The 25,266-nt window shown below is 42.2% G+C and overlaps 1 protein-coding gene across 2 annotated transcripts in view; it reads left to right on the plus strand.

The window, feature by feature from the left end:
- Positions 1–25,266, plus strand: part of LOC309561204 (uncharacterized protein) — a 160,979-nt gene that overhangs the window by 93,248 nt on the left and 42,465 nt on the right. The window contains exons 4-5 of one of the 2 annotated variants that reach the window (XM_082264969.1): positions 4,673–4,768; positions 19,895–20,073. In XM_082264969.1, coding sequence (XP_082121095.1) covers positions 4,673–4,768; positions 19,895–20,073 — 275 coding nt within the window. The remainder of the gene's footprint in view (positions 1–4,672; positions 4,769–19,894; positions 20,074–25,266) is intronic. The other variant, XM_082264970.1, reaches the window with a different exon arrangement.

Below are 25,266 nucleotides of genomic sequence, written 5' to 3' on the forward strand. Positions count from 1 at the left end.
TGTAGCTGACTGAAAGCAATACAGTGTTTATGAAGTTTGTGTTCTCTGTGAAGGACACTCTGTGAAGAACACTTAAAGCACAGAATAAGAACATTTTCCTCTATAATACACCATATAATGTAAGGATAGTTCAATCATTAAAGTGTATTTATAATGTAAGGTCATATATTCATTTCCACATTGTATTTCAGTTTTGTTTAGCCTACTCCTATTAATTAGAAAAATCTTAACGTTTGTAAACCTACTTTGTGAAGATCCCCACACATTTATTTACTTAAAGCAGAGTTCCACTTGTTTTTATGTGTATTCAAAGTCAGCAGCTACAAAAAGTGTAGCTGCTGCCTTTAATAAACACACACTCACCTGTCCCAAGATCCAGCGATGTGGCTGCCCGAAGCCTCGCTCCTCTCACTCGTCTCCCCCTGGCATCGCAAGTGTGGGCATCCGGCTGTGACAGCTTGCGGCTTCATAGCTAGGTGCGCACTGCGCATGCACGAGTCGCACCATGCCTCCTCAGTGGCCGGGCAAGCTTCTGGGACCTGTGACATTTCCCAGAAGATTACAGGGAGGGAGGGGAAGAGGAGAACTTCTGCTTGAGTCGCCTAGGTGGCCCGATCAGAAGAGGAAGCTGGGCACCTGTCAAAACTAGATACCCCTCCCCCCCCCTCCAAAAAAAATGACATGCCAAATGGGACTGAGGAGTGCCGAAAGTGGAAGTTCAACTTTTGGGTGGAACTCCGCTTTCAATTTCTGTGACATAAATTTACTATGTCCTGTGTAGAGGCACTGCTGTGTCACTGCTTTCACAAAGCCTGTCTTATGAGCTACTGAGGAGGGGTTTATGGAGGTGGAATCAGTACAGGAATCACTGCTTGCAGGCAGCAAGGAACCATGGGATATGTAGTCTTTAGACATTGAAAGGAAACAGCAGAGGAGAAGCTACAAAGCATGCAGGGGACCCGGGAAGATGTGGAAAGAGATTTCCAGCTCACAGGCAGCACTTACAATGCGAAAGGAGATTTTGTTTTCAAGTAGGCTTGTATTGGATTGTCAAATATTACTATTGTTTGTATTGGTATTACAATGATGGGGAAAAAAAAGAAAGTGTATGCTGCAACCATAGAACTCCTTTAAATGCAAAGAGGTTTGTTTGATTATACAGTGATTTTTTTTAAGGTAACACCTGTACCTGTACCTCCTGCGTGCCGAGGATCTCCATGGCAGGTGCAATGATGTGAATGGCAGAAGATGAAGAAACAGCCATTTGTGGATTCCTATGAGATATGAACCAAAGTTCTCTGCTTTGAGCAATTCTTGATTCAGAGCTGTTGATCCCTGGTGGCTCTGGCCAGGCAATCAGCAGATCCTGTATAGTCTGTGCTCAATAAATGGTATGGCTGCTATGGAGGTGCCTTAGCCGCTGTTGCAGGCCACCTCTCGCATAGATGAAATGCACGCTCAGCCAGTAGACCCAGAACTGAAGGTGGATCTGCATTCCACCAAAATATAAGTCACTTATAGAACCGCCATATCCAGTCTCGTATAGAAGCCAGCCCATAGTAGGTAGTGTGGGCAGCAGAGGCAAACTTGTCTCCTTAATGAGGACCTGTCAACTGCACTATGCTGTCAGTAAACAATGCTATGACAAAATTCCTGCAGGAAAAATCACATGTAGAGAGGGAACAAGAACTAGGCTTAACAAGCATAACAAGAACAACCTTGCTCATGTTTACCCGCTACATATGATTCTGCCTGTTGGAATTTTATCATATCAATAAAATGGATCTGTTAGAATGTGGCCGTCTGGGATCTCTACTGTTTACTGACATCATAGTGCAGTTGACAGGTCTTCTTTAAGGAGACTTCAGGTGTCTATTAGACCATTAGTATCAAGCCTCCACTTTGCTAAAGTTGATTGAGCACAAACTGTACAGGGTGTACGGATTGCTGGGCCAGAGCCAGAGGCCAGATTGACAGCTCTAAATCCAGAATTGCTCATATGGCAATAAATTGGATCTGTTGTGGTGTGGCCGGCCAGGATCTCTATTGTTTACTGTGCAGTTTGCACGTTGGGTGAGCACCCTCTCGGCAGGTGTGTGGGGTGTGGAGTGCACTCTGATCTCACCTGGGGGGGGTTCTCTTCCACGTTGTGATAGCAATAAAGTTAGTTAAAAATGAAAGTTTAATAACATGAGCAAAAATGCACCCAAACAGTTATTATAATCCCCCACCCCACAGGCATGTGCATATATAACACAAACATTCCTGTTGGTACTGCATAGGAAAATGATGACTGTGCAGCATCTATTAGGTATGAACACATGCAAAAATGATAGGGCCATAATTTACAGTTATTTCTTGCACACAGCTTGAGTTTCAGTACTTTACTAATTTACAGCAAGCAGCAGTAGCTGCTTCATGCTGAAGATGAATATAGTTTTGGAGCTTGAGCTGTATGCAAGAAATATTTGTACATTATTTGGCTACGAGGGTGATCAATAGCCCTTCTGTGCAGCAGCAGCAGCACCTCCCTCAATTTAAGCTGGGTATATAAGGACCTCAAATCTTCTGGTTCAGCAGGAACTGTCTGAATGTTGCTGTGTGTACCCCTGTCTGTTCAACAGAAGCAGGAACAGTCCTGCGGAAAAACCAGCAGTCAATCAGAGCTTGCAGCCAATGGCTGCAGCACTGCTCTGTGTATTCTGACAGAGGGGAAGTCCCCACTCTCTTAATTAGGCTGTCACATGCTTCTAGGTGTGACCTGTTGTGCCTAGGGAGTCTCCCCACTGTGTCCAATAGGGGCTCTTATTGGACAGTGGAGGAAACCTGACCAATAGCACACCAGGGCTTATGGCTATCTCAGTGGGCGGAGTTTGTCGCAATGCACCCTGGGATGGGCTATAAGTCTGAGGGGAGCAAGTGACAGGCCGTCTTTGGCAGGAAGCAGAGTGCCAGGAGGAGGGTGACGGCTGTCTCACCTCCTGTCAGCACGAGTGAGAGTGTTCTGGGAAGTCAGCCTAGAGGACGAAGGTTGAGCTGAGCTGCAGAGAGGGATCCAGAGTTCTGTGGACCGAGTGGAGCTGCTGGGCAGAAGTTTCCAGGAAAACATTATCGTGAGTACTCAAAACTGCCCAGGGGTATGCCTAGGAGAGGGGACAACTCCAGAAGGTCAGAGGGATCTGGGAGGTCAGAGGGATCTGGGAGCCAGCTAAGCTGTGGAGAAGGCTTAGAAAAGGGGTGCCAGTGTCTAAGCCCTGAAGATAAGTGAGAGAAAGAGGGTGCCGGTGTGTGGGCCCTGAAGTGTTTAGCAGCGCAGCAGTAGTACAAGTAGATACCTCAACAAGGAGTGCTTAAGGGAACTCAAAGAGGATGTCTTTATGTAAGAAAGCAGTCCAAAGTCAGTTTGGAGTTAACAGGCAGCAAGCCAGTGTTAACCAGCATCAACCGGTGTTGACCGGCATCTAGTCAGCGCCAATTGGCATTTTTCAGTTGTCCCTAGCAAATTGTGCTTAGTTGAGCCAAAGGAGTATCCCACTCATTCCCTTCTCCCATCCAAGTTCTCAATAAATTCAAAAACCCAAAGATACTGGACTGCTCATTGTCTCAGTGCTCACACTTGGAGAAACATGCACAAAGATACTTTTATTGCACCCGGTGACCCAGGGGACTCATATCCAGCAAAACGGCTGGGAATCCTGCTACACCTGCTTTACATGGACATGTGCAGTTGAGAACGTTTTTTTATTCATTCTTAATTTACAGTTAGCTCTAAACTGCATGCCCTTTGAGGGCTTTTAAAGTTTTGCCTATTAACAATATCGGGTTCCATGGTGTTTCATTGTTTTGCGGACACAAGCAGATTTTAGTCTTGCCATATTTGGTATCTATTTACTCAACACAACCTCATATTTTATATTTTACCTCCAAAGTTGGGATTGTATTATGTTTGCGTGCATTCAAATAATTTGGGTATATTGTGTACTGAAAATAAAGAATTGATAAACAGTAGCGCAAATATCTTGTTACATAAAAATTCAATTTATCACAATTTTATTTCACAGGATGTTTGCTTTTGGATACATCATGTTTTGGTGTTTTAGGTGTGTGTTTCATGTACAGAAAATTAGCATTTTAAATGTGTATGTGTGCGCAAAATAAAAAAGGGTTCTGGCAGAAAAAAGGGTTAAATCTACATGAAAAGTAATTTTCAAGCACATTTTTGCACAAGTACTGTTGCCCTGAAAAATGCTGGAATATAAGTCTTGACCTTAGATTCTCTTTGCATAGTGGGACAGATATATACTGACATATATGCAGCTGGTCTGACTCATTTGCCACTGAATTGCTGTATTTTTGTTCAATAATAATTGATTTCTTAATGCTGGAAGGCACATGTGTCTCTAACACTGTGAATGCTGTCCTGTTCATATAGGGACTAACTTGTGAAGCAAATTGTTGTTAAAAATGAAAACACTGAATAATGAAATACTGTGAAAATAATGTTATAATAGTTTTCTACTTTATATTTTTCTCGGCCACAGATATAATGTTAATTATTGATTATATTGGAAGATACCTAGCTTGTTTGAAGTTTTTAGAATAGCCATATTCATGGATGTGGACAAAACGCACATCTGACTTATGAACTCAGTATGTGAACCTCTTTTGGCAGGATGTTTGGGGTTTTCCAGCTTTTCATCCATACCCTATGAAAACACAGCTTCATGGTAGCGCCAGTTCTTCAAGAGGTCAAACCAGGAGTGGTAAGGTAGGCGAAATAGACATCTGACCCTTAATTTAGAACTAGCTAAAAATATAAATTACAACCTATATAAAGCCGATCTCCAGCTTGGCACAATGTAAGTATGCATTTCTCATAGCTGATGGACCGCTGGGGAAACTTGAAATCTCTGTAGCAGTCAGTACCACTGCAAAGATAGTTGCAATTAATTGGGTCCTGCTCAGATTTTCTTTGAACAGCTGCCCCAATGCACACTGACCACATGAGGTGGCTCACTGCCATTCATAGGACATCCTTGTATTTTTATCAATGAGTTCTTTGATTGGTTGAGGTGGAAAGGAGGGGCAGTGAAGTCACAATCTGTACAATTTGACAACGCCTTGTATTTTTTTATTGAGAAAAATACAAGGCGTTCTATGAATAGCGGTGATGCTAAGTTACGGACCCCCTGTGGTCAGTGTGCAGTGGGGCAGCCACTCTCATAGAACTCCAGCAGAACCTAGATTTTTGTAGCTGTCACTGTAGTAGCACTGACTATTACAGCAATTTCTAGCTTTTCCAGCAGTCCATCCGGTATGAGTAATGCATACTTATGTCTCGTACACACGCAACGATTATCGGCCGACCGATCTTCCGACTTTTGTCCAAGTTGTGTTTTGTTGGTTGGAATGTGCCTAGACTGCACACAAATTTTCTCGGCCAACAAAAATCTACTTCAGAAGTAATGTCATGTGCTGGTTTACTTTCCGTGTTTTTTCTTCTCTGAGCATGCCCAGTCTTGCTCATCAGATTTTTGTCTGCCGAAATCTGTACTGACTGACGGAAAATCGGCCGTTGTGTTGACAGCCAACAAAAATTTTATAGCCTGCACACCAGATTTTTTTCGGCCGAAAAGTCGGAGTCGGTTGTCGGAAGCATCATACTAACAAGCCGAAAATCGGCGGATCGGACGTTGGCCGAAAATTCCCGGCCAATAAACGATGCGTGTGTACGAGGCTTTACATTGTGACAAGCTGGACCAATGTAAGTATTTATTACAGAGCATTCCTGGAGTTCAGCTTTAAAGTGATCATGTGATTCTTGATGCATGTCAGAACAACACATTTGTTTAACTGGCACCCTCCACAGCAGCACATAGAGTAGTTTCTAATGATTTTTCCCTTTTTCCTATGTAATCATGTTAATTTTCCTTTTCTGGGCTGAGAGAGAAGAAAGAGCAACATGAGGACATTTTCAAGCCCCCCCCCCTCCAATTATTAATACCAGGTGCCTATATTTGTTTGAGAGTGTGGTATGGAGGGGAACTAAAAAAAAAAAGCATGGGGTTCCCCCTAAATATCCATAGTAGCAGATCTCCATGATGACTTGAGAGTCTGATATGGATGATAAAAGGGGAAAAAAAATACCAAAATGGTGTGGGGTCACCCACAAAATCCTTAACCAGACCCTTATCTGAGCATGCAGCCTGCACACCCAGGAAAGAGGGGAGGCAGCAAGCATGAGGCCAGGCCATATATCCTCATAGACAAAATAGTCCCTGAATCAAGAGACAGGGAAGGAAAGAGGCTATTTCTGTCCCCAAAACAAAATAATAAGTCATTATATATAAGTAATAGATAAGGCATGTTGGGTACAAAATTCCAATTAATTTTATTAGTATCAAAAAATTAAATTCAATTCAAAGTTTTTTTTTTCCAGGGGTTCAGGATCCCCTGACAAGGAAATACACAACGCCACTTCCTCATTGCATGTCTAGCATGCTAACATGTAACAAAAAACAAGGAGAACATGAAACAGAATAAAAAAAAACGTCCGGACGCCAAGTATTCTCACACAGAGTACTACCATGGCTAAACGCCGTATGAAGATTACCAATGGGAACTACCAAAGGTTGTTCTCATGTGTGTGAACCCCTTGGAAGCTTGAACTGGAGGTTGAAAGGGTACCTTGCCAGGGGTGCTCCCCTGGCAAAGCACCTTACCCTATGTTGATGAGGACAAGGGCCTCTTCCCGAATTTCTGGCCCAATAGAGGTGGGCGTCTGTGGGGGAAATTGTTGGAATCTATAAGCTTCCCTTAACATTAAGATATAAGGGGGCCCCCAAACATATGTCCCCTTCCAATGTGAATGGTTACTCATTCTTTACAAAAAATTAGATTGTAAATGAACACACTGATCCCTTAGTTAAAAGTCCTTTATTAGAAAAAAAAAAAAAAAAACAATGCAGACAATTATTTTATTAAAAACAGTCTCCAAAAAATGTTTTGTGATGTAGATCCATGACAATCATGGTGACACTGGTGACTTGCCAACAAGGCAATCCTCTGCCACTTCCATTGACCTGCACTCACCCCTCCTTCTGTAGCTTGTGACATGGCCTGGGATGTCCACTGACTGCAAACCTAATTTAGGGTTAATGAAGTCAACTGGCCATTTTGTTTATATTTGGTAATCATCTGGGGCCATGTCATATGTGGAGGAGTGGTGGATATAGTCTGCATTTTTTTTTTTTTTAAATCTTCACTTTTGTTGCAATTATATGCATACAACAAATGTTCATGTCCATTGTGGAAAATTCAGACATGCTGCATTTTCTGCACTGCAACACTCATTACTGGTGCATTGCGGTTTGAACAAACCATCGTTTTCTATGTGTCCTTGTAGAGACCTGCTTTTATCATGTAAAGAAGAAGGCAAGTCTTTGTGCACTAAAGATACGGGGCCGCCAAACATGAACATTTTCATTTTAAATGTATTCAGGAGACAGACTGCTTTTTGATTTCAGCGCATCTGCATGACAGTTCTTCTTTAAACATTACATCTTATGTACTTTTTCCATTCAAAATACATCTTGTGCTTTAAAATACCATACTAAAATAAATCTAACATATTTGAAAGTATAATGATTTTTCTTGGCCACACTGACGAGTTCTAAAAATGAAATAGCCACATTCGAGTTTGCAAGCTGTGGCAACAATGAACAAAAAATACACCTAATGACAGAAATTCAACACTGCTCGTAATGTATAATATTGCATTTAAATAGATTTAAATGCATGAGTTCGTATTTTCAGTGCTATAAATGAATGATTAATATTCAGTAACTAATGTAAAATATTCATGAAAGCATCTCAGCATGCCCAGAATATGCAAAACCACAAGCAGACATTTTTAGATCACAGCGATTTGTGGCAAGATCAGTCTTGAGATGTTGTGTCTGGATCGCTGTAAAGCTTGTAGCACAGTTCATGCTGGCAACCAATGAAAAATAATATATGCCTCTGTAGTGTTGTTTAAGGTGACCAAGCTCATTAAAAATGTAAGGCTTCTTTGAAGTTATAGGAAAGATTTCATTTCAACCTTTAAAGAAGAACTCCAGGCAAATATATAAAAACACCATGTTTATTTATGTATTCCTTAAAAAGTTTTACATTTTGTTTTTTTAGTTTAGTTTGCATAGTCAATTAACATCTGTTTATACTGAGTTTTCACACACTTTTCAGTGTCATAGTCTGCTTTGCAAACTGGTGGGTTTGGTAGTTCTCAAGAGCAAGTAAGCATTGGCTTTGAGTATGATAATACTGAGGATCTGGGCCAAATTTCCATCAATTGATTCTTTAGGTACACAATTTAGGGCCTAAAGGACCACACCCATGTTTGGATCACCTCTAGTACTCAAAACATAAGAATTCACTACTCTTGTCTATATCTGCCTCCAGGGTGCCTCATTGATCTTTATGTATATTCTACATGGCCATGTTCTACCTATTGAGACTCTTGTATACCTACTCTTGGCTTTGTTCACACTGTTATGGTTTCTGTATTATCCGAAATGTTCAATAAAATGTTTTGACAAAAAAAAGAATTCACAACAGCCCTAACAACACTCTCCTGGTGTTAGTTCCATTTAAAACTACCTGTACATAATTCAGGCCAGCATTTGGATTAGTGTTGGTAACATTTCCAACACTTGTGGCAAATTCAAGTAGTTCTTACTACCACCACTTTAACCACTTCTGGACCCGAAGATTTCCCCCCTTAATGACCAGGTAATTTCTTGCGATTCGGCACTACGTTATTTTAATGGACAATTGTGCGGTTGTGTGACGCTGTACCCAAATAAAACTGATGTCCCTTTTTCCCCACAAATAGAGCTTTCTTTTGGTGGTATTTGATCACCTGTGCAATTTAGATTTTTTGGGCTATAAACAAAAAAATAGTGAGAATTTAAAAAAAAAAAAAAAAAAAACTATAATTTTAACTTTTATCTATATAACATTCCCAATAAAAAAAATTTAAAAATCTATTTTTTTCATTATTTTAGACCAATTTGTATTCTGCTACATATTTTTGGTAAAAAAAATCTCAATAAGCGTATTTTGATTGGTTTGCGCAAAAGTTATCGCGTCTGCAAACTAGGGGAAAGATTTATGTAAATTTTATTGATTTACTTATTTATTTATTTTTACCAGTAATGGCAGCGATAAGGGACCCCTACCTGACATTTTTGGGGGGACCAGTGACATTACTACAGTAATCAGTGCTAAAAATGTGCACTGTTACTATAATAATGACACTGGCAGGGAAGGGGTTAACCCAGGGGCAATCAAAGGGGTAAATGTATGCCTAGGGGGTGTTTTCTAACTGTGTGGGGGGTGGGCTTGTTGAATCAACACAGAGACCTGTGATCCTAAATAGGAGGAACACAGGCGCTCTGTATTGATTCCTGAGAGAAGAACGGTCTGCTGTGTATATAACAGCAGACTGCCATTCTCTCTCCATGGGGAGCGATCATGGGTGCCTGGTGGCAATCGCAGCCGCTGGCCCCATGAATCAGCTTCTCCGCTGGAGAATGGGGGGATCGCTCCCGTGGATCGCCATACAGGTACGCCGATTCGTGCAGCCAAGCCAGCCTGCTGCATTATATATGTGGCGGGGGGTCGGCAAGTAGTGGTAGTGACAAATTCTTAACAAATTACCAGCATTTTCACTTTAGGAAAATAATGGTAATTACTGTAAGACCAACTCTAGGCTGGCGTACAGGGATATGCCAGCACTGTGCTGGGAAGCTGCCGTGTATATGAGCAGGCCTGTATCCCTTGCCTCATTTAACTGTCATCAGGGAGATTCCCTGTCTGAAAGCTAAATGTAATCAAAAGTGCTGGGGATACCGGTGATGTCATGACTGTTAAGGGGCATAAGCCTAAAAAATAACTGATGAGTAGGTAACCTTACCCACCTGAATAAAAAAACACACACACACAACCATATCGTTGGAAAAGGGCAAGGCCACAGCTTTGTTTAAGGATTTAACACAGATCATTTTCCAAGATAAACCATTTTAACCAGTGCCAGTCACAGTTGTACTGTGAGCACGTTTTAACATTATAATGGATAACCAAGTCAAAGAGGGGCCTGTCCTTACCAGAAGTGCTGGACATACATTATCCAATTCCAACTTCCAAACAAGGGCAAAGCCCATTACGTCAAATTGTTTCACTGGCAATGTCCAAAAACCGCCAAAAAAGCTGTGACAAACCACGCATAGGGAGGGCGGGTGTTCAGTTCTTCCAATCGCAGTTCCTTAAAGGCACTATTTTAACTTAGAAACTACCTTTTATTTGAACTCAGGCTCCACCTCTTCATCGCATGTCCCGTAGCCAATCAAACTCCAGCTAGTTTTTATGATGCGAGTTACCACACCCAGGTCCTGGTCATGCCCCCAACACTCAAGGCTCCCTTTTTCATATTAGGGTCAAGGGGCTTTCATTACCCAAATATGGGCAATGCCCTTATTTGGAGAACGACTTGTCATTTAGTGGGCAGAGCCTGATGAGAAACTGAGCCACTAGTTCTTCATCAGGTCTGCTTCACTTTTGATTGACAGCACACAGCAGTGGGAAGATTTTAAAACTGCTATGAGGCTCCATTCACACCTGGACATTTTGAGCGTTTTTCAGCTCCAAAAACGCTCAAAAAAACATTCCAAAACGCCCAACAAATAAAACCCCATTCATTTAAATTGCCCCTGTTCACATCTGAGCGTTTTAACGCCTGAAGCAAAACGCCTGTAGCTGAAAAAAGTACACAAGCTTCTTTTTGGGCTGATTACCAGCGTTTTTGATAGATGTCAATGCCTGCCTCCAAAAACGCCTGAAAAAAATGCTTGAAAATCGCGGTAAAAAACACGCTCAAGTGTGAATGCAGCCTTAGACTAAATAGCAGCTATAGATCTGCCGACTCCCATGTGCTGTCAATCAAAAGTAAAGCGGACCTAATGAAGAACTAGTGGCTCAGTTTCCCACTGTATTTTTGTTGATGATAGCAAAAAACGAAGTTACAGGGAAAAGCCACCTCTTTGTCTCTGCTGCTTAGGGCTGTCGCTTGAGCTGCTTGTTTCTGCACTTCACTGCCAATGTAAGCTTTGAACAATTGTTTTCTATGTACCCTGTGCATGGCATACATGTGTGCTGGTGTGTAGAAAAATGCAGTTTAATGAACAGGGTGGGAAAAAGCCCTTAAAGGTAAAGACCATAGGTGTGAGCAGGGGGTGTGCCAGGTGTTCCTGGGCACACCCTAATCACTTTGTGCGGTCCCGATTCTCCCTACTGCCCAGGCCCCCCCCCCTTATTGGCCCCCCTGCTCCGCAGTGCTGCTGGTTTCCCTCCATCCCCCCCTCCCCCGACTGCTTCGGGGTGGAGAGCAGGGAAAAGGCTAGTAAATATGCAATTTACCGTCCCTTCCTTTTCTCAATGGACACAGTGAACACACTCACTGTGTCCATTCATAACTGAAGCATAGTAAACTGTGTTTACTTTGCCTCAGTTTATGAATGAACAGGAAGCCACTCAGCACAGAGCACTTCCCATTTATTCACTGCCCCCCCCCTCCCATCCTATGGGACAGACATAAAGTGGCTACTGGTAAATCCAGTTCTTGTAGGCTCTAAAAAAGTCTTGTCAGTCTTTTGATGCTGGGCATCTATAGAACACACTGTAGCTCAAAATGCAAAGCTTTAGCACAAGGATAAGAATCTTTATTTTACCTATGTGACGGCAATTTTCAAATCTCATTGGACTAACTTTTTTAAATCAAGGATTCTTATCCTGGTTTGTTAGCTTTGTGAATTGAGCCTTGTACATTAATTTTTAATCCAATTCATGTTAGATGCAGATCCTTTGGCACCAAAAGCAAATATAAGAGTACAAGAATCCTCACAAAATAAAACGTCATGCTTAAAGGGAACCTGTTAGTCGAGAAATATAGGAATTGTTATTGCTGACTTTTTAAAAACAGAATATCACTTTCACATGAGCCCACCATGAAAAACAAGGGTATGTCTATGCCTGGGAGCCACAGATGCTTGCTTACAGCCTCTTGTGCAAATCAATGGCAGGATGCCACTGTACTCAAATATATGGGGATGTTTGTGCACCCCTGGATGCAGACAGTTTGAGGTTAATTTGCTAAAGGTAAATAGACTTTGCAAAGTGCAGTTGCGCTCTGAGCTCAGTAAATGAGGGAAAGCTTTGCTGACTTCCATCATCCAATCATGTGCAAGTAAAAATGCTGTTTTTTTTATTTTCCTTACCCGCTATTGGATATTCTTTGCAAAGTGAAGCTTCACCTCATTTACGAAGCTCTGAAGCAAATGCACTTGCCGAGTGCAAATACATTTTGCAAAGTGCACAGTCTATTTGCCTTTAGCAAATCAACCCCTTTGTGTCTAAGGGGCTTCTCATCCTTACCTGTATGAAAGTATACATTTGTATGTGCCGTTACCAGCGTAAAGCTGCAGCCTGCCATTGATTTGTACAGGCGGCTATATGCAAACACTTGTCACTCCTGGGCATGGAATTACAGTTGTTTTTCAGGCCCGGTTCACACAGGTGCGACATATGCTCCAACTTTGGGAACACATGTCTCATGACGTGTACAAATCAATGCTTCCCTGTGAGAGCCATCTTAACTGGCCCGACACAAGGCGGTCCAACTTTGAAAAAGGTTCCTGCACTACTTTGGCCCTTTCAATATCATTGAAGTCGGATCAAAGTCGGATCCTTGTCCTAACCATCCGATTTGTGTCATCCGACATGGTGATTACAGCAGCAGGAAAAGGAATTTATGTCACGTTGGGATTGTTTTGATTGGTCAAAGGACAAAGTCAGACTATCTCAAGATCAGAGCAAAATCGTATCCTGTTCATTCAAGTCGGAAGGAAGTAGGACCGATGTAGGACCAATGTCGCAAGGCAAAGTCGGATTGACTTATATAACAGTGGTATCGTACCAGTGAAAACCCATCCTGTGTTCAGCGTTCTGTGTCTGTGTAAATGAGCCCTTAATGGAAAAAAAACAGCTGCAAGTAAAGAGTGCAATTAGTCTTCCAGAGGTGTCTGCAGCCTCTGAAACTCAAGTGGCTAATTCTGATAGGCAAAGCCCTGACACTGATGGGTAATGTTGGAGGTTACTGATATGACTGCCATCTCACATATTCCTATTGGCCTACTCCTATTGACAGCCTCATTAGGTGATAGAAATGTTCATGAGGCAGGAAGAGCTTGGCTATATGGAAGTGCAGAAGTTGACTTCAGTAGTTAGCAGAGGGTTTGGAATGCTGCTTTGGGTATGTGCAATCTCCTTTTGGGTATCAGTTTTTGATTGCAGATTACCGATCAGTTACACTGGCTATGTACAGAATGTCCCCTGTGATTTATTTTCCCACATGTATGCTTGGCTTGTTGTTTTTCTCAAAAGTCTACAGAGCTTGAATTTAACTTATGGATGTTCCTTGGAACAGTAGTTACATTTCTAATCCTTCTAACTACATAGGAGTAGTAGATTCTTGTACTGTTAGAACCATTAATTTGGGAAGAATGTTTAGATTTGAAGAATGGGTATCATGTAAACTCCAAACTTTTAAAGGGTGAAAGAAACATCTGAAGAAATGTCAGTGGGCACCTTTGTTCATTATGAGCAGGAGGTCAAAATTAAGCCTGTTCTTCCTACTTAGCATACAGTTTGATAGAAGCGATGGAGAGGTTTACGTAAATGTCTTCTAAACAGAAAAAAAGTAATGTGCAATAAGCTTTGCTAAAATTCTTTAAATGTGCATTACTTACCTGCATGCTGCCATTGTTTTCTGGACAAAACTGTAAGTCCACTTTAAGTAGGTTTCTAGCCCATTTTACCACTGGGCTCTTTGACTTTTACTATGGCAATGTAACAAAACTAGGATGTGGGAGAGTAAGGTGTGACAGGGTCAGCTGTCATTCAAAATCTCAGAACTCTACTATAAGTAATGGTAAAGTTTTCTACAACCTAAGGTAAGGACCAAGGCTATATATAATAATGACTCTGGCTTAATATTGAGGTCACAGGGCTTCAGTAATGGGGATGGGCACTTAAAAGAAATGCGTGGTGGTATTTTAACTTGCTTTGCTTATTATGTTGTACATAGAAAATAACATACATTTTTTTTTTTAGTTTTATTCCGGTAGATATAAATTTCTGCATATAAATATTTTTTGTATTTTTTAGCTAGGTGGTAGAGCTTTAGTTTCCTTTAACATGTCCTTTAAAGACTGCCTAGAGTCTGTCATAGACTATTTATTATTTGCAAATAAAGGGCAGTCATAGATGAAGAAAATTTCTTTCCTGCCACCACAGGTGGCAGGAAAGAAATCTGCTTGATTCCCCCATCAACACAGTCAGTATTGATATCAGTGCCAGTGTGCTGGGTGAATAAAAACGAAGTATGAGTTCATGAAACAATAATTAAAAAAAGTGCTATTGTGCAACAAAAGTATATCCTCAATAAACAGTACTGATCCTGATCCTAGTTATTTTTTCTCAATAACACCAAAAAACAAAACAAATAATACGCAAAATAGCGAATCATTAAAGTCTCATACAGCAAATATATGTAGGTGTAAGTAGGTCCCAAAAAAAAAATCTTCAAAACATGAGATACTAGATAGAGGTAGTCCTACTCTTTAGTGATATCCAAAAAATGGGGGTGGGTGTATGAAAAAAAGTTCAAATTGGGAAAAAAATAACAAAAATGTATGTAAAGTTTCTTCCAACTTCCTTTTGCTTATTTTTACATATTCACACTTAACCACTTTACCACCGGAGAATTTTCCTGCTTTATGTCCATGCCACTTTTTGCAACTTGGCACTGTGCAACTTTAACATGACATTGCGGCGGACAGATTGGACCCCTAACTGACATTTTTGACACTTTTAGGGGTACCAGTGACATTACTATAGTAATCAGTGCTATATATATGCACTGTTACTGTAATAATGACACTGGCAGGGAAGGGGTTAACTTTATTGGCGATCAAGGGGTTAAATGTATGCCTCATGCTTACTGACGTGTGTGGGGGGAGGGGATTGTGTGACACAGGCACAGATCGCAGGTTCAGCCATGCTGAATCCTGTAATCTGTGACTGTCTGTCACATAGGAGATCCACCCGCTTTGTTTACACAAGCGGGCGGATTTCCTCACTCGATCCCCGACGATCGGGGAAGGGAGGCGGTGATCACCGCCCCTCCTCCCCTGGCCCGACTCCCGCTGTGTCTGAATACAGCAGGAGCGAGCCTCCGGCGGCGCGCGTGCGCCGCCGAGAAGGGGAGGAGTCTGGCGACGTAGGTCTACGTCGCTGGACGATAACGAGCCACTTAAAATTTTTAAGACCAATAGTGACTTTATTTAACCACTCCTGGACCAGAAGGATTTACCCCCTAATAACCAGGCCCTTTTTTGTGATACGGCACTGCATTATTTTAACCACTTGCCGACCGCCGCAAGTAGATATACTGCGGCGGTCAGCCCCTCACAGGCAAAGTGACGTATATATAGGTCACTAGCCTGTGAGGCCCTGGGGAGCGAGTGCGCGCCGCCTGAGGCGCGCTCCCGCGCGTTCACGGACCCCCCCCGCGCATGTGACCGGCGGACCCGTTGTCCGCCAGTCACTCTGCGATCGTTGCTACAGAGGGAGAAAGTCAGGCGGCTAGTGTAAACAAGCCGCCTGTCATTCTCCCCTGTGTAGAAACACTGATCATACGGTTCTACTATGTAGGACCGTTGATCATTGTTCCTACAACTCAAGCTACAGCCAATCACAGTTAGAATCACGCCCCTAGGATAGGGATATTGGGGGGGGGGGCGTGCCCGGAAGTGAGGATGTGGGTGTGGGCTGTGTATCTCCTTGCTGAACACCTCTCCCGCCGGAGCTGACAGAGACGCCGCGAGGACGCCCTAAAGCAGCGGAACTAGAGAGCTGGAACTGGGCTGTGATCCAGCCGCCGACATCCGAGCAGCCCGTGCCTTGGGAGGGGAGAGAGGAGCAGCTGTCTCGTGCGGAGAAAGAGAGACGGAGCCCGGCCAGATCCCGCCGCCCGGAGTGTGGGCGGCGCGACCGGGTAGGGGACGGCATCTCGGACCTCCCGCTGGGCGCCTCTACCGCCAAGCCCCTTGCTGCTGGAGCGCGCGGGGGTAACGGTGTGGAGAAGACAAGGAGAATAGAAGGAGGAACTAGGACACCAGTCTCTTGAAGTTCCCGCACTGCAGAGAAAGGAGGGGGGACACCTGGATGGTGATCTTCCTGGTTTGATGCCGGAATGGCTAAAAACTCATAGGTGAGGAGATAAGCATTGAAACCATGGAGGACGGAAACTTTGAAAAGCCGGCCCGAACAGGTACAAGACACCTATTGCAGGTCATTATATTTTTTTAAGCTCCTTAATGTGAAGGGTTTCCCCCAGAGAAAAAGGACTGTATACCAATCGAAAGAGGACAGCTTCGAATAAAACCTTTTTTTTTTTTACCTTCTACTTATATTTACCTATCTCCATTATTTGTGGGACGGCCATAGACTGTGATATCCATAGCGGATAAAGAGGAAGAAAAAGGGACTGTATCCCTTCTGTGTTGGCTATCTGTTTGCCTCTTGGTGCTACTGAAATAAAGTCCCTTAGAGGAATTATTAGAAGTTGGGAGAGAACTGGTTATTGAACTAAAAGGAAAGCATGACACTAACTAAAAAAAGGAAAGGAAAGAAAAACACGAGAATCACGCCCCTAGGGACACACACAGCCCCTCCCTCTCAAATAAAGTTAACCCCTTCACTACCAGTGTATTTTTACAGTAACAGTGCATATGTATAACACCGATTACTGCAGTAATGTCACTGGTAACCCCAAAAGTGTCAAAAATGTCAGTCAAGGGTCCGATCTGTCCGTCCCAATGTCGCAGTACCGAAAAAAAAAATCACAGATCGCCGCCATTACGTGTTTAAAAAAAAAAAAAAAATGACAAAAATCTTTCCCTTTGTTAGTAAACGCGATAACTTTTGCGAAAACCAATCAAAATACGCTTTTTGCGATTTTTTTTTTACCAAACATATGTAGCATAAAACAAATTGGCCGAAAATGTTAAAAAATTTTGATTTTTACATTTTTTTGGGGGGGGAATTTCATATAAAAAAAATTTGAAAAATATTGTTATTTTTGCAAAATTTACGCTCTTTTTTTGTTTATAGCGCGTGATCAAAAAATGGCACAGGTGATCAAATACCACCAAAAGAAAGCTCTGTTTGTGGGGAAAAAAAGGGCGTCAAATTCATTTAGGTATGGCGTTGTACGACTGTGCAATTGTCCGTTAAAGTCATGCAGTGCCGAATCGCAAAATACCCCCTGGTCAGGAAGGGGGTAAAATCTTCCGGGGCTTAAGTGGTTAACTGACAATTTGCGCGGTCGTGCGACGCTGAGCCCCAAAAAAATGTATGTCCTTTTTTCCCACAAATATAGATTTATTTTGGTGGTATTTGATCACCTCTGTAGTTTTTATTTTTTACACTATAAGCAAAAATAGAGCGACAATTTTTAAAAAAAAAATATATATTTTTTTTACTTTCTGCTTTAAAATACAGCCACTAAAATGTTTTTAAAAATCAAATTGTTTCATCAGTTTAGGCCAATATGTATTCTGCTACATATTTTTGGTAAGTGTATATTGATTGGTTTGCGCAAACATTAAAGCGTTTACAAACAATGCAATATTTTTATGGAATTTTTTTTTTTTACTAGTAATGGCGACGAGCAGCGATTTTTAGCGCGACCGCAGCAGACAAATCGTGCATCTAACTGACACTTTTTGGGGACCAGTGACACTAATACAGTGATCAGTGCTAAATAAAATGCACTGTCACTGCACTAATGACACTTGCAGGAAAGGGGTTTACATCAGGGGTAATCAAAGTGTTAGGTGTGTCCCTAGTGGGTGCGATGGCACCATCTAGTGGCTATTTAACAAAACAACATATAGGAACGGCGTTTTGTGCAATATCGCCACTTTGCCGCAGCATATATGCGGCGGCTGGTCAGCAAGTAGTTAAATGTGAATAGCACTTTAAATTTTTAGGTGTCATAACTGACACATGAAAATAGGCAATAAAATGTAGCCAAGTCAGCTTTGGCAAATCCTCTCACCGGGAGCAAGCAATTTAATCTCAGTAGAGTGATGACAACACCTGTACCAACCCTACGTAATTTTTGTCAATAGACATCTTCCCAGGGCAGTTTTTTTACACAGCGCTGTCGCCCTGTTAACATTAATTCCAATTGAGTCTTTTCAATTCTGACAGCAGCAGTGACCACTGAATAATTACCAAGGCGTGGTTCACACTTTCCTTTGGCAGTCAGTATTGATGTGGGAATCCCTCCCATTAAGTCATTGTATTCTCCTGGCGTGGGGGGTGGGGGAAGTCGTATATAACAGCTAGAACAGCCATTAGCAATAATCACATGTTAAATCTGACAGACTGGTTGTGCTTAGGTTGATCGATTGATCAACTTGGGTACAGTCAGCCTAACCATGATTTGAATCTCAGCCGGTTTCTGCTGAACCGGGCAAGATTCAAACCGTTTATGGCTGGCTTAAAGTTCAAACTGCAATTTACACATTGAACTGAATTACTCATCTCAGTCACCAATACCCTAACAGGCAGCTCAGTCTGAAATTTAATTTAGAAAAAGACAACTGCAAGGCAAACTGCTATTGCTATTCTGTCTTCTTAGATTTCCCACAGTGCTCTAGGCATCCTTTGTCATGTATTGAATATTTACTTGTGATCACGAATTGTATACATATAGTAAAGACTGATCCAAAACATCCAAAACATCCATTTAAAAACTTACAAACTTTCAAAACAAACAAAATAAAAACAACTGAAAGGCATTAAAATTCCCCTTTTATCAATGGAAATGTGGCTTAAGGCGATTCTAATCCCTGATGCTATGACAGCATTACGCAAACAGGGCACGGCAGCAGCCATTCATTACCTGTAAACCACTTTATAAATAAAAGCAATAAATAGCCCTTTACTCCTTTTTAAATCTAGGGTCACATAACGTTTTCTCTTTTTTTTTTGCTGCAGCATAGACCAGCTGGGGACCAGGCCCCAGGTCATACAGAGCCAGGGTGGAGCTATCAGTCAAAGATCCAATCCACCCCCTAATGCCTGTGGGCAGATTCAATCCTTGACTGGCAGCTCCCATCCACTTTGCCCAGCCTGGGGATCAGGTCTGCCTGGAAAAATGAACAGATGGACCTGGACGGTCCACTGGTGTGAAAGGGTCCTATATGTCAAAAATATATTTTATCAATGAAAGCAGTGTAAGTACTTAAATTTGACCTGGTATCAGTCTCTTGCAGTCCCGGTATACTTTTGCTGGAATGTGTGAGGACGTAATAGAACAAGGAGCCTTCAGTTCATGCACTGACAAGATGCATGGTTATTTGAGGAGAAAGCAGATTGACATTGGGAAGTTTACTACTGAGCTACTTCTGCTTTTACTGTCCAGTAACAGGTTGGGGTGGGTCCAGGGGGGCATGAGTTCAGAGGCAGTGGGTTTAATGAACTGATTATTAGCATCTATCGGCAAAAAAAAGTACTGTGAGGGAAATCATTGGATTGAATATTACAGCAAAAGTTAATTTTGTTATTTTATGTTTTATTAGGCTATTCATTTTTATCTTGTTACAATACCTTTCCTATCTCTTTTCTTATCAATATGTCATTTTTTTGCAATACTATTGATACTCTTCAATAGCACTTTTTAATAGATTGAATCCTTTTCCTACAGAGAGTGCAGTCAGCACTGAAGCACAATAATTCTGCACAGAACCAGAGCAGACATATATCTGACCCAAATAAGGATTTGACAAGTCTGGGTAGCCAGGTGACTTTAGGTCTAATGCTGAATGCTATAAGGACTGGATTGAAGCAGAATCAAATCAGAGTTATGCTTGGGCAAGCAAACAGGTATGTATTTTTAAAAAGTAAAATATTCATCTCTGTTATGTTAGAAGATTGTCAAATGATAGTATAAGTAAGAAAAGCTAGAAAATATATACCAAGCAAGAGCATTAAAGATCATGAACATAATCACCATTATCATCATCATCATTACAACTGTCTAGTCCAGGCATGTCCAACCTGCGGCCCGGGGGCCTCAGGTGGCCCAGAACCACAGGCAATGCGGCCCACTGCCCCCTGACAATTTATTTATTTTTTTGCTGGGGAGGAAGGAAGTCGAGTCGGGGGCACGGCCACGGCCGCTTCTAACTAACTGTAGGCAGAGGCTGCCTCGGAGGGGATCATCCACTAGCAGTGTTAAATTAGTGCTGGGGAGGGGGCGCAGCAGCACGGGAAGGGCGCTGCAACGTTTTATTACTTCTATACCTTAACTATAATATATATTTTATATGCGGCCCGAGAAAATTTCTCTACACTCAATGTGGCCCAAAGAAGCTAAAAGGTTGGACACCCATGGTCTAGTCAATGTAGTCCAGATTTCCCTTTACCTGGCTACAGACTCTTTTTTCTAATTTACTGATTAATATGTCATGGTAGATGGAAGGCAAGACTTCAGCTTGATAAATGATGGGATGGAATACATGACTACCAATTCATATGTTATGGCAGATGGAATACTTCACTTCCACTTGATTTGTGACGGTAGATGAAAGACTTGACTACCAATTGATATGTGATGATAGATGGAAGACTTGACTACCAATTAATATGTGATGGTAGATGGAAAACATGACTATGAATTGATATGTGATGGTAGATGGAAGACTTGACTACCATTTAATATGTGATGGTAGATGGAAGACTTGACTACCAATTGATATGTGACGGTAGACGGAAACCATGACTATCAATTGATATGCTATGGTAGACGGAAGACTTGACTACCAAATTATTGTTCTTGAGATTGATGTGTAAACATGCACATGTGTATTGCTTAATGCACCAAGGTGAATAATTACAGTATAGTTGGCTGCACAATTCCAATGCATTTCTTCCTCATGATTGGTTATCCTAAAGGTGTTCCTGCAAGTTTCAAAGCATGTAAGCATCTGCTGACTTGTGCTGAGGAAACAACAAGGTTGTCACTGCTGGACTCTAAAATTTTTTTTTTTTTTAGGTCAATGATAATGTGCTTGATCATTGACTTAAAAATCTAGCATTTTAGACGAAGAGGTTGGCAGTGACAGTCTGAATGCAGAAACAGCCTGCTAACTAGTATTTTTCAAAGTATGGAAAAAAATGACATCCTACATACTTGTAAGAGGAGTTTTGTGGTGGGCTAGCTTTGGCCCCAGAAGATAAAGTCCTTACCCCCTTCCTGTCCTGCTAAAATGCTGTCCTCCCCTGCTGAGGAAAACTCCTCTGCAATCTTGTTTCCCACTCCATGCCAGAGGCCTCTACATGACATTCCCTGCCATTGACCTTTACATTCCCAAAGGAAGGAATATCCACACATAAGTTTACTGCACTTTTCTGATTGAATTCTGGAAATGGCATAACAATCACATTACATCAACATACATTACATTCCGGAGTCACTTGATATTACATACTCAAATACATTTAGTGAACGGTCAGTAGTTATATGTGAAAGCATATGTAGCACTTAGGCAGCCATATCCCATTAACAGTCTCTCCTCCACCCCAGGATCATTAGTAGTCACAGGACCTTGCTCTCTGTGGACACTTCCTCCTAGGTATGCCTCTCCCAGGACCCTGCAGGGAAGCAGCGTCACACAGGGAACTTTTGGCCTGGCCTTTTGCAATCCGCCCTAGCCCCCAATTTCATAAGGGACAGAAAGACTACAGCTGGCTCTTCCTGAATACAGGTCATTTTATCCCAGGCTCATGCCCTATCCAAGTCCTACACATGCTGGTTACATCCACCAAGGTGTTTAGCTCCCTTGCCCCAAGTGCTCCATGGCTCCTCCCATCCTGGGCTCTGACTCTCCCATGACATCACTACAGGAGGGCTCTAGCTAAAAGGGAAGCTATTACTTGCTTATAACTTTCCACTATAGAGGCTATAATGGGAACAAATCCATCTAGTAGTCAACCAGCTAATTGCTCCTGCTTACATACTTCTCTTCTATGGGTTTCCTTTTATTAGCTAGATGATGTGGCACTTATTTTCTGTCTATGGACATTAGTGTTGAGCGAACACGGACTGTATTATTCGGGTCCGTACCGGATAATTGGATTTTTGTTACCCGGACACGGACCCGAAAACTTTACTGTATGTTCGGGTTTAAAATCTGTGTTCGGTAATTTTATTTCCTGTTTTGTATATAATGGCGCGCTTTTAATGGCGGGCTTTCAACAGCCAGTCAACAAGCGTTTAACTGGTGTGCGCCATCACAGCCATGCCTACTAATGTATTAGGAGCTGTGATTGGCCAGCTGAAGCATGTGACCCAGGTCTTTATAAGCTCGAGAGACACAGCGCGGTGCGTCAGTCTGCTGTAGTGTAGGGAGAGAGCACACATCATAACGGTGCTGGCTGCTGCTGATTAGGGACAGACAGGGAAAAACAACATTGTGCTGAAAAGAATGCAGGGACAGGTCGGAGTGTAGGCAGGAAAATATATTTGAACATTTTAGGGACAGGCTGGAGAGATTAGGCAGGGAGAGATTAGGAGACACAGGACAGAACAATCGTCCGTTAGCGATCTACATCGATTTTGCTGTGTGGGGGGTGGTGCAGTGAACGATCTTTTTGCCCTCACTTGAGCCCACTGAGGAGGAGGAGGGAGAAACAAATATATTTTTATCAGTCTGTTGTGTTCAGCGTTCAGCTATATTTTACTACAGATTGCTGTTCTAATCTGCTATTTAAAAATTACAAATTTAAAGGGGAATTTTTTTAAGAGCACTTGCCATGCTCTTAACTACATTTTGCTGCCATTTGCAGCACTCTAGCCCTTTCCATTGGTTTTTTAGAGACATTTTAGTGCCTGAAAGTTCGGGTCCCCATTGACTTCAATGGGGTTCGGTGTCCGGGTAAAGTTCGAAAAAAGTCCGGGACACGGACCCTGACTTTTTTTTCAAGTTCGGCCGAACCCGCCGAACACGGAGATCCAGGTGTCCGCTCAACTCTAATGGACATGCTTTTCTCTTGGTTACCAAGGTAAGCTGTGTGTGAGATGCAAGGGTTCATTGTAGATTTATGGGAATGGAGTCAGTACAGCAACCCACAACAGCCAGATATCTCAATATTGTAGCCTGACACATTTTTATTGGAGGCTGCAGGTTAATGCATTTTGAATTAACCCATTGCTTTTTTATTTATTTATTTTTTCTACCACCTTAATAAATAAACTTAACAAACTCTTTAAAATGCTAATAATTACTGCAAATAAAAAACTTTATATAAGCTTATTATTTACCCTGTGGTGTGTAGGTTAGCTTGTTTTAAGGCTCCATTTACACTTATGGTATTTGTCATGTGACTTTGGACATCAAAGTCGCATGACAAGTCACACCCCATTCTTTTCAATGGCATCCATTCAAATCGGTGCGACTTAAAGCCGCAGCAAATTTAAAAAAGTGTCTGCACTACATTGGTGCGACTTTACATGTAACGTAGATCCATTGAGTGTAAAGTCAGATCAAAGTCTCACCAAAAGTTGCATCAAAGTTGCTCTCCATTGTCGCACTGGAAATCATGCAACTTTGGAGACACGCTAATGTAAATCGAAGTAATTCTTGTATAATGACATGTATTGTCTATAACCTTAAATTGTGATTACTTTTTCAAATAGGGTGTTTTATATTTACACAATTGAAAATACATTAAAATAACTATGTAATGCAGTACTGTACTGTATGTATACTGTATGTATTTTACAACAGGAAGTTAGAAATTTACTGGATTTCTGACTGGCTATTTTGCTATACTTGCAGGATTTTTTAAAGCGACAAGACATGGGGCACTGTGCATGTACAGTACTAGATAGATGCATTGAATATATTACTAATATATTTATTTTTGCCTATACATGCACTTTATCATTTCCAATGTTACCTATAAGGTAGCAAACCTTCACTTTTAGTCTGGGTTTAGACTGTCACCTTTAGGTAACCTGTACTTTGTTTTACATTCTTAACGGCATCCTGATGACAAGCATGCATTGCACCTCACCACAATGCACTGCCTAACACCAAACTCAAAATTTCAAGTCCTGAGCTACTACCCAGCCCTTAAAGCGGAGTTCCGGGCACAGATGTCATTTTTCAATAAGCATACCCCCGGGACAGTCAGGGCTAGCACATTCCACAATGGCTAGCCTCTGATCTGTCCCGGTTCGCACTTACCTTTTAGAAGAAATACTTACTTATAAAATTTCTTCCACAGCGTTTCCATCTCTCTTGTGGGCAGCTGAAGCCGGCGCGGTCCTCTTCTGCGTCTTCTTCCGCGTCTTCTTCTCCCAGAATGCGCCGCACCGGCCCCTTTCGTCACTTCCGGTGTGGCGCCGCATTCCTAAACAGCTTCTGGGCATGCCCAGAAGCTGTTTAGCAGGGGAATGCGGCGTCGCCCGGGAATGACGTGCGGGGCCGGTGCCGTCGCATTGATTCCTGGGAGCTATGACGTTCAGCTCCCAGGAATCATCGCGAGGCAGGAAGTGACGGGGTGAGCCGCGGCTCCGAGGGAGGAAGTACCCTGAGGTGAGTATTTACGATCTACAATTACAAGGTGAGTTTAAAAAAAAAAAAACCTAACTATCCAATTCCTTTTCAGGTTATCCAGAACTAGCGGACGGCACAAAAAAAAAACATCGATTTTGTGCCCGGAACTCCGCTTTAAGAGTTACTCGCCATGAGTTGCTCTACCCAACCCCTCCATTTCTCCCAGTACACCTATTGTTCCATACCCCATCATACCAATACCTCCAACTGCCCCCCTATCAAGCACATGTATTGCTTCCAATCCACCCCCCCAGCACACATACCATTATCCTGGTGTGTAGCAGCCACGGGTCAGGCATAGGTACACACCGAGGAAGCATGCAGGAGGGAGGTGGAGAGGGGTGGCCCCAGGTGGCTGTTCTGTACTCTGTGGGATGAGCACTGGCTATACAGTAAGCAGCCTGAAAAATGTGTGTGTCAGCCCTCATTATCGCCGGACCTGTCCACACTCCCC

The sequence above is a fragment of the Pelophylax lessonae genome (genome assembly GCF_965119305.1).
Source record: "Pelophylax lessonae genome assembly, chromosome: 8".
Lineage (NCBI taxonomy): Eukaryota > Metazoa > Chordata > Amphibia > Anura > Ranidae > Pelophylax > Pelophylax lessonae.